Source organism: Phalangium opilio, unplaced genomic scaffold (assembly GCF_054372755.1).
Source record: "Phalangium opilio isolate 3A_F unplaced genomic scaffold, DU_Popi_V2 ptg000113l_1, whole genome shotgun sequence".
NCBI lineage: Eukaryota > Metazoa > Arthropoda > Arachnida > Opiliones > Phalangiidae > Phalangium > Phalangium opilio.
In genome coordinates, this window is record NW_028324209.1 from 9063066 (window position 1) to 9079006 (window position 15941).

Here is a 15941-nt window from a genome sequence, read left to right on the forward strand (position 1 = left end):
CCAGGGCCATTGCCAACCTAAAATCAACTGAATATATATAAGATATCTAAATAATGGACCCTAAAATACCCTAGAGCTAAAAGGCAAGTCTAAAACTCGAGTTTAGTCAATCGTATCACGAATATTAATTATTCCAATATTTGAAAAACAAATTCATTTCCTAACTATAATTTTGACAAATCCGCGTAACTGCATATATAGATTTTGTACAGAATAAATTTTTAAAAGTCAGTTTTAATCTTCCCTGATATTTTAGCCTGAATACAATTTCCTTGAATAAACATTTAAATTTTTCCCCGTTTTTTTATGAATGAATTTTTAAAATGACGCTAACTCTATAACTTTGTAAATAAACTCGAGAATGTGCAGATGTACTTAGGAATACCTGTACTAAGGGCAATACGTCATAATCTAATTCAAGCTACTGATTGGCTGTCACATTAATTTTAAGGGAGAAAGCGAGGGGAAAAATACTAAGCTTCACTCATCGCGTGTCTGAGCCACGATAGTCGTCTATACATTCATAAGTACCATAATTACCCCTGATAAGTAAAACACGGCCGTTGGACTAATGTAACCGGCATTTTCACCCAAAAAACGAAGCAGGCGGCCTCTTGTAGTCATTTGAAACTGTAAATAGTCCGCGGAGGCTCATGTTCAGACCTCCCCTACAGATATCTTGTAGGCCACGGACTAGTGTTGGTGTAATGGCGGCCTTCAAGCGCGCGAGTGTAGGCATGGTTTAGGGTTGTAACTTAAAACACTATTTTTGTTGCCACATATATTAAACAATGATGGATAACGGTACTAATTCATCAATTTATGTAGGTTAAATAACAATAACCATTAACACTTACAACATTTGTAGCTTACGCTTCTGTGGCCTGTGCCCATTAGTGTAGCAGACGAAACCTTAATGTTTACTTATTCAGAATTCTGACTGAGAATCTAAGAATTCTATCCATTTTCCGAGATTCTAAGTCAGACTTCTGGGAAGCTAGAGGCAGCCTTAGAAACGTCTCCCATTGGCTAAAAAGGTTGGGACAAAAAAGGCCGCACGGCGTCGCATATACCTAACTTGTATAGGACGCAGATGAACATGCTGGTTACATTAGTCCAACGGGCGTGTTTTACTTATCAGGGGTAATTATGGTACTTATGATACATTCTTGATAAAATGTATTAATTTTAATTATGTTTTTCGCGTAAACAGCACAGAACGCAGTTTGAACTTTATGCTAAAATCAATGCGACGTTAACAATATTTAGCATTGAGGCACTAAGTCAAATATTCTATTAGTGCACTTTCATTTAAGATGTATAGATATAAAGACCTAACATTAAGATTGATGAACTGTTAAAAGACAATTCGGGAAATACTCTATTGATACCGACTTCAAACGCTTTAAGGTTCAATTTGGTTTAGTTTAAGTATATTGATTAATAATTAGCATTACAATAATAAAATCCACCGTATAAGGCCTTGGCAATTATCTTAACGCCTTTATATAACATAGCCTTAATGGTTATATATAATCTTGTAAGAAAGATCAATACAATTTAGTACAAACATTATTTTAATTAAAGTAACTGTGCATTAACGGAATGAATCTAACCGTTATGTAATATTTTAAAGTATAAACGTAATATTTTTTTTACAGATACGAAAATAAAATTGTTGAAAAGATCATTTATTATTTAGTTACAACTATTTCACGAAAAATGTTCTTAATATAATTTTTAAATCATATATTGGATTTACAAAGCACTATAGCTAATCTACCCGGCGTTACCCCGTTGTTTTAAAGGACTTGAAACTGGGAAGACTTTCCTAATAAGTATGTATGTTCTCAAATCTTAAAGGCCGACTTCCAGCGAAAAGGGTTCTAGGGAGCTGAAAACCGAGCATCGAGACTAACAATGAAGCAACCGTGCCGATTTTCGAATCCCCGCTGGGTCAAAAGTTGGAAGGGTTCTCGCTAACTGAAAACCGTGCAATGTGGTTCTAGCGAACTGAAGATGAACAATAGAAATCATTTTAAATTTATTTCCTCTCGGATTTTTGCTTTCCCCTCAAATAAATTCTCTATTGTGTATCTACAGTTCGCTTGAACCACATTGCATGGCTTTCAGTTAGCTTCCATCTTTTACCCCAGCGGGGATTCGAAAATCGGCAGGTCGCTCCATTGTTAGTCTCGATGCTCGGTTTTCAGTTCGCTAGAACCCTTTTCGCTGGAAGTCGGCCTTTAAGTGGGTTCTGGTTTTTGTTAGTAAAATATGTGACCTTTCATATCCGATTAAATAAAACTTGAGTGTCTCGAATATTAAATCATAAAAATCTAAAGAGGTCGTACCTACGAAAAAAAAAAGATCACGTTATCGCCTCGTCAAAAATTCATTATTATATTTTTTTATCTCGTTTCTTGTCAAACAAAGTTATAATCTTAAGGATAAAAATAACAACATGTTCATAGAAAAATGTCTGAAATTATTACGAGTAAAATTATTATTTAATTATTTTCAGGAAACTTCCGAATTCCCTTTAGGTAATCCCTTATAGAATTTAGTTATTCAAAGAAATGTAGTTTGTTTGCCAAAAGTCTAAATATCAAATAAGCCTTACAGCTCTCGACAAATTAATTTCCAAAAATATTGGATTAGGGGTAATGGGGAGGAACGTGGTAAATATTTGAAATCGCGAGATTCTTTTTTTTTCCTGTTGTTTCTAAAAGGGAAAATGACATACCCTAAAGTAAAATATCATAATATAGGATAGGTTATATTTTGCAATCAATTGCACGTCTGTATAGTACTTGGATAATAATCGCATTCACCACCCGTTTAAAAAAAACACAGCATAACAAAAGACAAGACGTCATATTTTGCGTGAAATATGTCAAATTCAAAGAAAGTGAATTTTTCAAGGTGTTTACGTTATGACCAAAACGTCCAAAACAAAATTCAACTTTGGGGGAAAATATAAATTTGATTTAAAAAAAAGTGGGGCTGTAAATGTATTTGTTTTTCATTGGGTGTATATAATGATAAAGCAATTTCGGTTTCTATTATAACAGAGATGTATCTTATCGGATTTATAAATGAATATCGTTTTTTTAAAATGAATAAAAATATTAGAAGAAATGCAACAAAAAGGGGCGTCTATCGGAAAAAAATACGTTTTATATCAGGAGAGAAAAGAAATAATATGGAGCGGTAATGACTATGGTCCATGTGGGGCAATGAAAGCCTTTCAGTGTACCTTGTACACGCTCCATACCCTTCGGAAGGCTGCCGGGTAACGCCATTGTATTTGTATAAGAACTAGTTTCCTTTTATAAGACAAAGGGGGCGTCCTCAACGTTTACGTACCGCACGACCCTACCGAAACGCTGAGCATGCTGGCAGAATTTCTTTGCCAAAGATGGGGGTACATTTTGCAACTCCATCCCTCTCTCCTCCAAGTTTATATTATTTTATTATAGATTTTTTTCACTAAGGGGGCTAAAGAAAATGTCTCCAGATCAGATTTGGAAGGTGTGTTTCCAAGGGAAATCATTTTTTACAGGTTGGTTTGGGGATATTTTTCTGAGATCTCGAAAATAGAATCGAACTATAACTGTTTTCTATGGGATTTACAATACAATATAACTATAAGCTATAGTTTCAATTCCACAATAAAAATCAAGGTATCAATATATATATTTGATATTTGATATTTTGAAAGAAAATTGTATTATTAAAATAATGTCTAAAATGAACAGATTTGGATACGAGATTGGCGTCAATATCATCTGATTCTCGTAAAAATCACGTACTGCTTTGGGTGAATACAGAATAAATAGAAGTATGGGATACATTTGTAATTTGCCACGCATTTTGACACACGGTTGAATTATATCTATAGTGAACAGATTTGTTTACGGAATTTGCGTCATTATCATTTGATTCTCATAAAGTTCTCGCGTACATCTCTGGACCTCTCAACATGGCGTTCGTGCATTTCTACATTTCGCAAATTAACCTGTTGAGACTTCGAGACTGGACCCGAAGTGTCTAGGAAGGTGAATACGTGATTTACAAGGCGACTTTAAAATGAACACCATCAGTGTATAGGCGGGCTCGTATCTTCCCAATTAGCAGAGGTACGGGCCCCAGATTCCTCCGTTTCTCGAAAACCGTAATTAACCCGAATTACGTAGGTATAAGGTTAGAGCCCACGTGCGTATTTTGAAGTTTATTGTCAAATCAGATAAGCTTCATCTGGCTTATATCAAACTATTCTGAAATTTTCAATGTGACACCATTTTTGGCTAATTAAATTTATTTTGATTTACTAATTCCGCATCCGTTCTCAACCAGGGTTCTTACAAAATCTGGATAAATTAGGCGTTTGGAAATGAGGCCAGGAATAAGTCAGGGGTTTCTTTTGCTCCATCAAACCACGCTTCCAGCAATGTTTAGTTGTGATCGAATGGGCTCTGGTAAATGCCAAAAAATGGTCTGAGATTTTCAAAATGGAAATTTTGTATGACCCCTGTTTAGAGAATCATAGTAGACCATAATGGGGGGTGAGTTAGGTTCATTTTAGACCAAAAGCTGTAGCGTTTTAGTTCATCTAAAGTAAATTTAACCGAATGTATACCTTTCGTGGTACCGCAAAATTAAACACACGGAGATCAGAGATAATATTGCTCGAGGAGTTGAAACTTGAGATTCAGGACAAGCCTCTGTGTTTTCGATTTAAATTCTAGGGATCTCGGTTAATAATATAATAATAAAATAAATTAATTAGGCTCTCCATGAATTTATCTGTTAAGAATTACTATACAGGGTGTTTGTGAAAAGTCCATCAATAATGAAAAAACGTATTTATTGGGCCATTGTGAGTCGAAAATGTTCTATGACATTTTGCCGTCCGAGCCACGGTTTTCGAGTTATGATTACAATATTTTAGGGATGACCCCTTCATTAAATTAACGCTGTCTTTCAATTTCTTAATTAAATTCAAGGGGGTCATCCGTAAATTACTCCAATCATAACTTGAAAACAGTGGCCCGGACGGAAAAATGTCATAGAACATTTTCGACTCAAAATGGCCCAATAAATACGCCCTTTCATTATTGATGGACCTTTCACAAACACCCTGTATACACGTGTATAGTCAATATAACTTGAGAGGAGACTATCAAGGGAGATGAGGAATGAAGGGTTGTGTAACATTCGGTAGTGGTAAAGGTCACAAATAGAAAGATTTAGTTCTGTAGTCTCGCGTGGGATTTTTAGAAAGTTACATTTTGTTCCTTGCATTTCGAACTAGATTTTCTTGGGAATTCTCGAGAATATCATTGAATTCCCAAGTTCTGTCTTGGCTTTTAGAGTAAGCCTAACTTTTGAAATTGTTTTAGAGGCTCTTTTCAAATAGATTCCGCGTGAATCTTTGCCCCAATTTTTCGCGTTGTCTTTGCAATATATGGAAGGAGATTTAGAGAGCTTTCTAGCTACGTTTTTTTTTAAAAAAAAAAAGGAAGTGAAAATTTAAAAGTCCAACCGTTAAAAAAATTGCATTTTGTTTTTCGGAATATTAGTAAATAAACGAAATATTTGTAGAAAGTACATTAGGTTCTACAAGGTTTTGAATTTATAAAGCCTCTATAGCGACTAGAAACCGAATTTTTCTATGGAATATAAAAATATGTAGTATTTAGTCATATTCTTAATGCTTGTGGTTGAAACGTAATATCGATTTTTCACAATAAAGGTTTATACACTTCTGACCGCCATTTTTCAAAATGGCCGCGGATTGGGAAAATATTTCTTAGTGTGTACTTACTACTTAAGAGTAACATCCCTAAAAAATTTTAGCTTCCTAGGTAAAGCGGTTTGGGCTTGGCGTTAGAACTTACATATATAGTTAAATATATACACCAGTGTATAGCAGGCAAATAGTTTTACAGGGGCCGGTAGAGATTACACGGAGAGCATTGCCCCTAAAAGTTTGCTTTTTACTGAACTCTTCTAAAAGTTTTAAAGAAACATTTATTAAATATTTATAATATTAATTTATCATTCATCTGCATTTTATTTAAAACCGCTTTGCTCATTAACAATTTAAACGACCCAATTTTTTTTTCAAAACGTTTTTCTTCATAACTAAAACAACATAAAAGAGAAGGGCATATTCTCGAGTTTGACAAATATTATTTACGAGTTAAATTCACTATGACATTTTAATTCAAAAACAAAACAAAAAAATAACTATTCAAACCAATTTTGATAAAGAGAATTTGACCTTCCTTACTTCTCTACTGAATACTTGTAGTAAATATAAATGGTTATATAAATGTAAAAAGCATAGATAATGACAAAATCTCTAACATACATATAAAGAGAAGCGATGACGTATTCTACGAGATTAAACATTATATAATTACGCTACATTATTAAAATTGGCACTAACATTCCTTGCAAAGCATTTTAACCTCACTTTGACATTGACCTAACAGTTGTCTGAACTACACGGTTTGCAAGCAAAACGTCTTTTAATAAATATAGATTTTTATTCATACTTTAAATATAAATATCGCGAGTTCCTCCTTCGCGGTATAAAAAGAAAACCCCCGGTGTTTTGACAAAATAAATTATATGTACATTTGCATTTTGGTAACGTAAGAGAACCTCAACGTGAAAGAGCCCAGATATACGACCAATAGATCCTAATGTAGAGAATTAATAAAATATAACCAAGAGTATCAAAAGCAAAATTTAGAAAAAATTAATTCACGCTTGTGTCTACATGAATACACGTGCAGAAGCTCTATATTCATTTTAGGACGGAATAAATTCATGTTACGGCTGTATGTGCAGAGAGAAAGAGAGAGAGAGAGAGAGAGAGAGAGAGAGAGAGAGAGAGAGAGAGAGAGAGAGAGAGAGAGAGAGAGAGAGAGAGAGTCTATACGTATATTTGGCCCTGTTTCGACCGCTAATAATACGGAAGTACGTACGCTAAAAGGTCCTAATTGCACCAAATGGGAGGGTTTTATCTTCTTATGTTGTCCAGCGGTCAAAATATTTGCAAAAGAAGAATTCCAAATTAGGGAGGAGGGTCACTTGGTACGTATACTACGTTATTACAAAAACCCTAAACTAACAAATTAGTACGCTCACGTCATAGACACGCCCACTCGTGATGTCATGTTTTATGCAAATAACAGATTTATCGTAATAAATTCAAACATGGCTGCAAAGGAAAGAAAAAAATATCCCCTGAACAACAAAATTCCATGAAATCTCAAAATCTTGTCAAATTTCCAATTTTCTTAATTGGAGCTATTAATTTTGTAGTTAGCGTAGACTTTAAGACTCCTTTTTAGGAACCATTTAAATTAATTAGTGAAGAGTCGTCGTATAGGCCCAATTAACAGATTAAATTTAGATGTAAATACAAAAAAATTTAAGAGAAGTTTACTTAAACTGGTACACAAAACTATAGTTAAGTGGTGTAAATACTTCATATCAATTAAGGTTTATTTTTTCAGACGATAAAACCTTTAGAGTCAATTATTTAAGTCAACTTCGGCAAAGTTTTGTAAACTAGTATTGCAAACTAGCGTGCTTGTGAGTAGAAGCACGAGGGGCTAATAACTCGCAGACTTCTTGAATTCATGTAAACTTATAACGGATTCCGCTTAATCAGAGTGAATGGCCCCTCGAATGACGAGTTGGTGAGAAAAACATTGATCCATTATTTCCGAGATAGCAAACTGAGTCTGAAGATATCTAGAGGTTACATGGACTCAAACATCAGATACAATATTAATGAAAATGCGTCCAATGCAGGAAGTTTTTAATTAATGAGCTAGGCTTTGAAACTCTTAACTTAATTACTAAGCCTAATTTTAATAAAACTCTAGCCGTTCTCTGCAGGCATCGAACTATACAATTCTAGACTAAATAATTAAAATTCACAGCGGGATTGATAATGAAAATATAACAGATGTTAATTATAACAACTGTCTACGTCAGTTAAAGGAAAACCAAGAAATGTGACCAACTGCGCGCAAATTAGAGCGCCTCAATTCACCTCAAGTTTGGGTCGCCAAGAACCTCTTAGGGCTAGACATCTCTAACTTGATCGAAACGTACTCAATTCACATGGGGCTTACATAAAGATTTGGGGTAAATTTCGGACTACCTTTGATGATCAGTATTTAAATATTAAATAGAGCTGTATACGTATTTAAGACTCCGTATTGGACATCTCTAGTGCATTTAAACATACAGGGTGTTTCTGATAAGTCTGGCATAAATTAAGGGGATGTTCTTTGGGCGATTTTGAGTCGAAAATGTAACTTCTATCTCCATTTTGCCACAAGGGACACTGTTTTCAAGTTACAATTAGAGCATTTTACGGATGACCCCTTAAATTTAATTAAGAAACTGAAAGACAATACCAGGGTAAAATTAAATAGCTAAATTCCTCTTCAAATTTTGAGTAAGATTTGGATTAAAAAATTGACACACTACGTAACACCATAACGAGGCCAAGAACAATATGTGTGTATGAATTCCCACGACTAGAAAGATTCGACAAATAATATGTGATGCCGGCTTCATATAAGTCGTTAACAAAAAAATGGAGCAAAAGGTAGAACCTCTGTAGTACCTGCAGAATCCCTCCACGGTAACACAATCCTCTAAATCCCCCAACGATAAGGTATTAACAAGGAAAAGGATTAACCACTAGGAAAGAAAAAAAAAATAAAACCTTTACATCTCTGTTAATCCTAACCTCTAACCCACAATTACAACTACAAGTAACTTCGAGACAAACAATGTAGACCATCTGCCATATAAATAATTCTAAGCAATGAAAATCCCTCAAATGCCGCGAGCTGCGGATAAACAGGAGAATAATTATCAATATAGAATAACTTGGACGGCCGGACTCCCATCATTTTGTCAAATTAGGCTTAGCTCGAGCCTCGAGGCCTAACCAATTAAAGCTAATTATATTTTGTTACGGCGGATTTATGAATCTTAATACAAGGGAGGTGTGTATGTGTGTTTGTGTATAGTGGTTGGACAATCCGTGCAAACGTTATTATGTCTCTCCATTCTACAACGAACGCAAAACACTCAACAACGATTGGCAAAATTGCAGGGGGCCCCTTCTCTACATATTTACCATTTTAACCAAATTGAAGTTCACTAGCTATATAGTCCAATTAAAGTAGATTAAGCGGGAAGTATAGAATAGACCGCAGTGTTTCCCGTTGTTTTAGACTTCAACAATTTCTATTTTCTTTTACAGTGGACAAAATATGATTTTATAATCTGTTAACAAGATAAGTTGACTAGACTATACACTCTAGTATAGATAACTTGCAAGACTGTTTTTGGCGCCTAAGTTGTTGCCTTTTTGTGTCACGAGACTGCGCAGAGACGGTAAAGTGTCAACCCTATTGCATTTTCCAATAATGAGAGTAGTATATCCCCCTTTTATTATCGCAATGTTTTAGTTTGACAAAGATCTTACGTCAGGCTTTGTAGGACAATTTAAAAAGAAAAAATCTAATATATTGTTTTATAATTAGGCCTAACTGCTTTTCACTCATGCCGCCAATTTGTTTGAGGCGAGATAAAAACTTCAATTAATTAAGGTTAAAAAGTAATGAAAACCAATGACTATAGTTATGAAAACCAATGACTATAGTTACGATATAAAATTGCTTGGGCATTGAAATATTCCTTTTTCTTATCCATTATCTTTAATGGCAATATATTCATTCTTACTTCCGAATAATAGCCGGCTCAGAAAACAGCGAAGGGGTTTCCTTCATCGTCTGTTCAGTTATGGCTCTAGACCAGAGTTTATACTAATGAAATTTCTAAACGGGGGGGATATACGGAAACATCTTCCGTGATACAAATTTTCGTAACGAGCAGTGTAAGGTAACATTTCAACAGCCGGGGGAGGGAGGAAAGGGGACGATATAGGAAGTTGGGTCTAAATTAACTTGTCGTTCAAGCTTTAGGTTAACTCTTGGCTTTCTGCTCGCTAAAATCCGTTGATGGAACTTTCGGAAACGTCAGTATAAGGCGCACGTGTCCTAAACCAAGCGGGAACACCCGAAATTTGAGGTTTACGCATCCAGAACGTTTCGAACATCATTTAAAGCTAGTTACATTTAAATTAACGGAATTAGAATTTCCCTTAATTATTTCCGTTTTAACAATTGGTTACATTCCTAATGGCTTCCTATAATTTTATTTCAGGTTGTAATATACAACATTAATCTATTAAAAGTAATTTTTCAAAAAGGTCTATAGGTTATAGATAGCTTCTTAATTGTTTAAGGGATAGTTATAAATATAAGCTCAAAAAGAAAGTGTTTTTTAACCTCAGCTATCTTAGAAAATGGACGCCAAATAAGTCATATTTTTCTTCTAAATTTTTAAGCAAATAATTTAAAGTTTTGTTTTTAAATAAATGTATAATACTTCTCTTGGAGAGAGGTGTACCACAAAGCGAGGTAATTGAAACATGATTTTTTCCAACATCCCTTAACATTAGGAGCAAGGTTACTAAACAGAATCACATACGCGATAAATAGTTCCCAAAATCATTACTCTATTAGCGCTTGTGGATTTTTGTCCCACGTCAAGACAATCAAGGTTTGTGGGTTGATTGCTGAGGATTTAGTATCAAATAGTTTTAGAATTCACCCTAGCACGGTGTGATACCCAACTGAAGTTTGATGAGCTGGAAAGCAAGCAAAAAAGTGCACGAGCCAAAAAAATCATGTTACATAACTGAAGTATTAAAAAATTACACGCAAATATCCGTGAAAGTAGAATGTCTTAAACTGCATCTTCTCAAATGAAAAAAAAATAATAATAATAATAAAACACTACAAATAGACTTCCTTAGCAAATAAGGCAATTTAATTCAGTTCAATTAAATTTCCTCTTAACATGAAAGAAACTTGTGTCGGGGATAAACGAAGCCAATTCAAAATTAATGTTAAGTCTTAAATATGCAGATTAGTTAATCCCGAGACGAGCTATACTGGACAAAGGAATAAAAAGTAATTCGGGGCTTTCATTTTAAAGCGTTTGTACTAAATCCCAGGCTAGATTAATGACAAAACAAGGACGTACTAGAGACGCACCTGCATTTTCTTAATTAAATGAATATTAATGAAGATTTTTAAGAAATTTCTTTCATCTCCTTTTACAAAAGGGGGGGGGCGAGATATGCATATTTATACCTACAGTAAAGCTTATAAAGTATTTATATTTGGAATTAAAAGCATTATTTTTAAGTCTATCGAGTATAGCCCCCCATAATGTCGTTCGGAGAAAATCCTTAAGAATTCCCTTTAAACAGTGTCATCTCAACAGCGTTACAGGCTCGTTTTGGGAAATGGAGTACACTAAGCCTCATATCCAAATAAATGAAACAGAAGTCAAATGGCCCCCATGTTCGCGAGGCTCCTGAAAGGTAAGGGCATCTCCCGGGCCCAATGGTTAAGAGCACTGTCTTTAGAAGTCCTTGACATTGTTTTTTCTAACCCACAAATTCCTAAACATTATTTCAATATAATTCCCATCCCCGGGAAAATGTATTGAATACATTCATCTAGGGGAACGCCCCCCTCGTCAAAAAGTCTGTTCTCTTCGATATATATCATTAGTTTTTATAAGTATACAAAGATCAAATATCCCAGATTGTATTAATAGCAGCAGACGCCTGGGAAATACGTAACTTTAGTATTTATACTAATGAAAAGGATCCCAAAATATGACATTTGATAAAATTGGCCCCGAAACTTGCCCTGACTCATTTACTAATCCGAAAGAGTTAAATTCCCGCCTTTTCTTACAGTGACAAGAGAGCTAGGGTTATCTCGGGAAAAGGGTGTCCCCGGTCCAAGCATTCACGCGGGAAAATTTTCCCGGGTTTCATCATCACGCGCCTCGAGATCTTTTGTAGATGAAAAGCCCAACACGAACTGTAGTAAAAATATAGACTAATTCGAGGACACGAATTAGTTACTTTCTATATTTAAAAACAAGGTAGCGCTATCAAAGGTTGACACGTGTTAGCTCGTGGTTTTAATAGAAATGGTATGTACTCTCACTGTAGCAGCGCGTTCCTGCATGGGTTTATACCCTTTTACTAGAGAAGTTAAGAAATTAACTTTAGCTACAACAACTCTAGGTTGAGACTCGGATTAGTAAGGTTTGATTAAACCAGTAGAAGATAAAAAAAATTACAAAACGTCTACCACGTCACTGCCTCCGTTACGATTTCGGGGCCTTTTGAAAATTATAATTTTAATTTAATTACAAGGAAACTACAACACCGAATGACACGTCATTTGTTATGTTAAATTTTTCAAGATTTAATTATTTTATCAAAACAAATAAGGGATGGATTCTCTTCGGGAGAATGTCAATAATTTTAGTCAAATAGCTTAAAGTCCCTACTGGGAACTTACTACCTCTCTTCCGCCTCCATAGTTTTAATAGGATAAATTTATCTTTGGAATTAATAAAACTAGATATCCCCTAAGGGACAGACGGAAAATGTTTGTGTACAACGTTTTTCCTCGAAATTCATTTGTCTTTCCCTTTTTGTCAAATAGCTCTTATTAGGAATTAGGAAAAGATAAATTATACGTAAGGACATAAGTTCATAACATATATTCCATAAGTTTATCACTGGTTTGTCATGAAAGCGACGCCTGGTGAGGCGCTGTTAAGTACAGACTAAATAGGAAGATGGACTGCAAAAGCGAGTGTAGTCAATTCTCGCTTGTCGTTTTCGAACTAGCTCGAGCTGTAAGTCTCTAGCATTACGAAGTATAGGAAGTGTCATACTTATGGAAGTAACATATCTTATAAACTTATGGTCGAAGGATTATACTGACATATTTAAAGCTTCGTGCAGAAACAATTCCTTTTTAAAAATAGAAGCTCAAACTTTACTCGTGTTTGAAAAGTTTTTTGGATATCTAAGTACCGTGTTTGGGATGAATAAAAAAATAGCCATTTTCAACCATTTCAAAGTCAATCCATAAAATTATACCGTATTTATTTAATGAGCTTCAAAAACGTATATACTTTAATTTTCAGAGATTTTTGCCGCCTTTAACAACTTTATGGCGTGACAGTGTTCCCGGGTTTTTTTTTGTGAATTATTAACTCAATAATGGCCTAGCTCGGGGGAAACTATAGTTATAAAAACTTAAATAAATAACAATATTACACTGTATTATTTTAAATAAGTTAGATTGCCGTCGATTTTAAAAGTAGATATTATCTTAATAGAGTCTATATATAAAATTCGAGAGCCCAATTTCGCCTGAAACATATTTGGAATTCAAATGAATCTAATGCATAAGTCATAGCTTGATCCGATCTAATCGTAAGAAACGTCAAGGGGACTCAAAGGTACAAGTTCCAAGTTCAAAGCCTGATTACGAAGAATTAAGTCAATAATTCCGGTTTCTATTAAAGTTGTCCGATATAAAATCAAATCAAAATGTATATTTGTAAAAATCCACTCGATCATTGACTGGTGATACATTTGGACATTTTGCGGGGAATTTGGCCAACTTGGATAAATTTCTTTCGACGGTAATCTAAGTGGGCCATGACCTTACTTACAAACGCTATCTAAAACATTTTGCTAATGAGCTCAGTCATCTTGGAAATTAGAAAAATACTAAAACATTCAGACACCGTAAATATTAGGACTATTTTAAATATTTACAACCTTTGAACATCAAGTAAGATGTTTGTTTTTAAATTGCAATATAGCTTAGATGCTTTTTTGATATAGTCTTTCTCATTAAATATATTAGAGATTTTACCATTAATTATTACAATAGGCATCATTACTATCTTGCAGTAAAAAGTCGCCTAGAATTTACTTATTGACGATGTGTCGTTAAATGCGAATAGCTCTCGAAGCACGGGTGCACAGACAAAAAAGTAACAGTATCTAATCCTATTTATTCTTAACCATAGGCGCCATTATTTAAAAGTAAGAAGTATTTACTCGAAATTAACTAATCATTATAGTTAGTTTAAGGATCTTTGGTACAGTCAGGGATAGATTTAATTTTAGAAGTAGGAATGGTGAACGGTTAGTATTTACTTCAGTCCGACTCATAAGCCCAGTATAGAGACCCTAGCTCCCTCCAACACGTAACGAAAAGTTTAAATTATCTTATTGGCTCACTTAAACTACGTTTTGATGACGTTACTGACGGCGACGGCGAAAAATACGTAATCCTTCTTTATCTCTGTCGTTATGACCCGCCTCTGTCGCTTGATACCACTCCGTTCCGTGGAAGGGGGTCCGGGACTTTGACGCGCGCCCAGATTACTCTGTTCTCCATTCCTACTTCTAAAATTAAATCTATCCCTGGCTCAGTCGCTAATACCCGCCTCTTCTTTCATACCCCTCCGTCCCGTGGAGGTGGTCGCCCGTTTCCGCACAGATTTATTTTTCACACCTTAAAAACCTATAGCCCGTTTCCGCACAATTTTTCATAGCTATTTCCGCACAGTTTGCCAAAAATTTTTTTTTTACTTTCTTGTTGATTAACTTTAAACTTATGCTGCTGGTCCATTGGACCGATAATAGCCAAATTATAAGGTTTTATGTTTATAAAATTATTGATGCTATTTAACGATAGATTTATTTTTAATGCAGATTTTACAAACGGAATTAAAAAATGTTCCTTTTACTTCTATTTTTTAACAAAACCACACTTGGCTTAAAGCTTACGTCTATCAATACACACAATATCAATATTGATAGCGATATTGCAATGGTCAAATCACAAGTTTAATAGCATGCCTCTAACCTAACCGAACCTATTCTAGCCAAAACCTAACCTAACCGAAACTTATCTAACCTAACCCTAACCGAACCGAACTTTATCTAACCTAACCCTAACCGAACCGAACCGAACTTTATCTAACCTAACCCTAACCGAACCGAACTTTATCTAACCTAACCCTAACCGAACTGAACTTTATCTAACCTAACCCTAACCAAACCGAACTTTATCTAACCTAACCCTAACCGAACCGAACCAAACCTAACTTAACCCCAACGGAACCGAACCTAACCCTAAACGAACCGAATCAAACCTTACCCTAAACGAACCAAATCGAACCAAACCTAACCCTAAACGAATCGAAGAAAAACCTATTCGACAAGAAAATAATAAAATTTATTTGCAAACTGTGCGGAAATGGGCTATGGTAAAAAATGGTGAACTAAAATTTCAATGTAAAACCTGTGCGGAAATGGGCCATAAAAAGTGTGCGGAATTGGGCTATGATTCTCGAAAATTGTGCGGAAATGGGCATCCTCGCCCGTGGAAGGGGGTCCGGGACTCTAACGCGCGCCCATATTACTCTGTTCTCCATTCTACTTCTAAAATTAAATCCTTTTTACCTCTGTCGCTATGACCCGCCTCTTCTTTCATACCCCTCCGTCCCGTGGAAGGGGGTCCGGGACTTTGACGCGCGCCCAGATAACACTGTTCTCCATTCCTACTTCTAAAATTAAATCTATCCCTGGCACAGTCGATCTCCTCATTTTCATAACGAAAATAAAATGAATTCATACTTGGAAATAAATGTTTTTATTTTATTTCTCGTTTTAATCTTTTTTTTTCGGTAAAACAACCGAGTGTTACTGACATTGTTTTCCATTTTTAAATCACGCACTAAAAGTATAAAAAGGAAACTCTTTTCGGTACGATATATAATTATTAGAAATAAAACATTATCGTGATATTGAAAGATAATGGGCATGGTTGTTTCTGATTGGTCCCAGATGAAATTGCTTTTATTCGATGCAAGGTATATATTACGGTTGTGTAAAAGGAAATATGTTTGGCATAGCAACTAAT

General features: G+C 34.9%; 1 protein-coding gene across 4 annotated transcripts in view; it reads right to left on the reverse strand.

Moving 5' to 3' along the window:
* LOC149623818 (uncharacterized) overlaps positions 1-15941 on the reverse strand; it is a 34735-nt gene that overhangs the window by 15181 nt on the left and 3613 nt on the right. The window contains exon 1 of one of the 4 annotated variants that reach the window (XM_089853068.1): positions 858-877. The exons of the other annotated variants lie outside the window; for them this stretch is intronic. Within the exon in view, the coding sequence (XP_089709194.1) occupies positions 858-862 (5 nt within the window). The 5' untranslated portion in view covers positions 863-877. Of the gene's footprint in view, positions 1-857; positions 878-15941 lie in introns of those variants that run through there. 4 annotated transcript variants of the gene reach the window in all.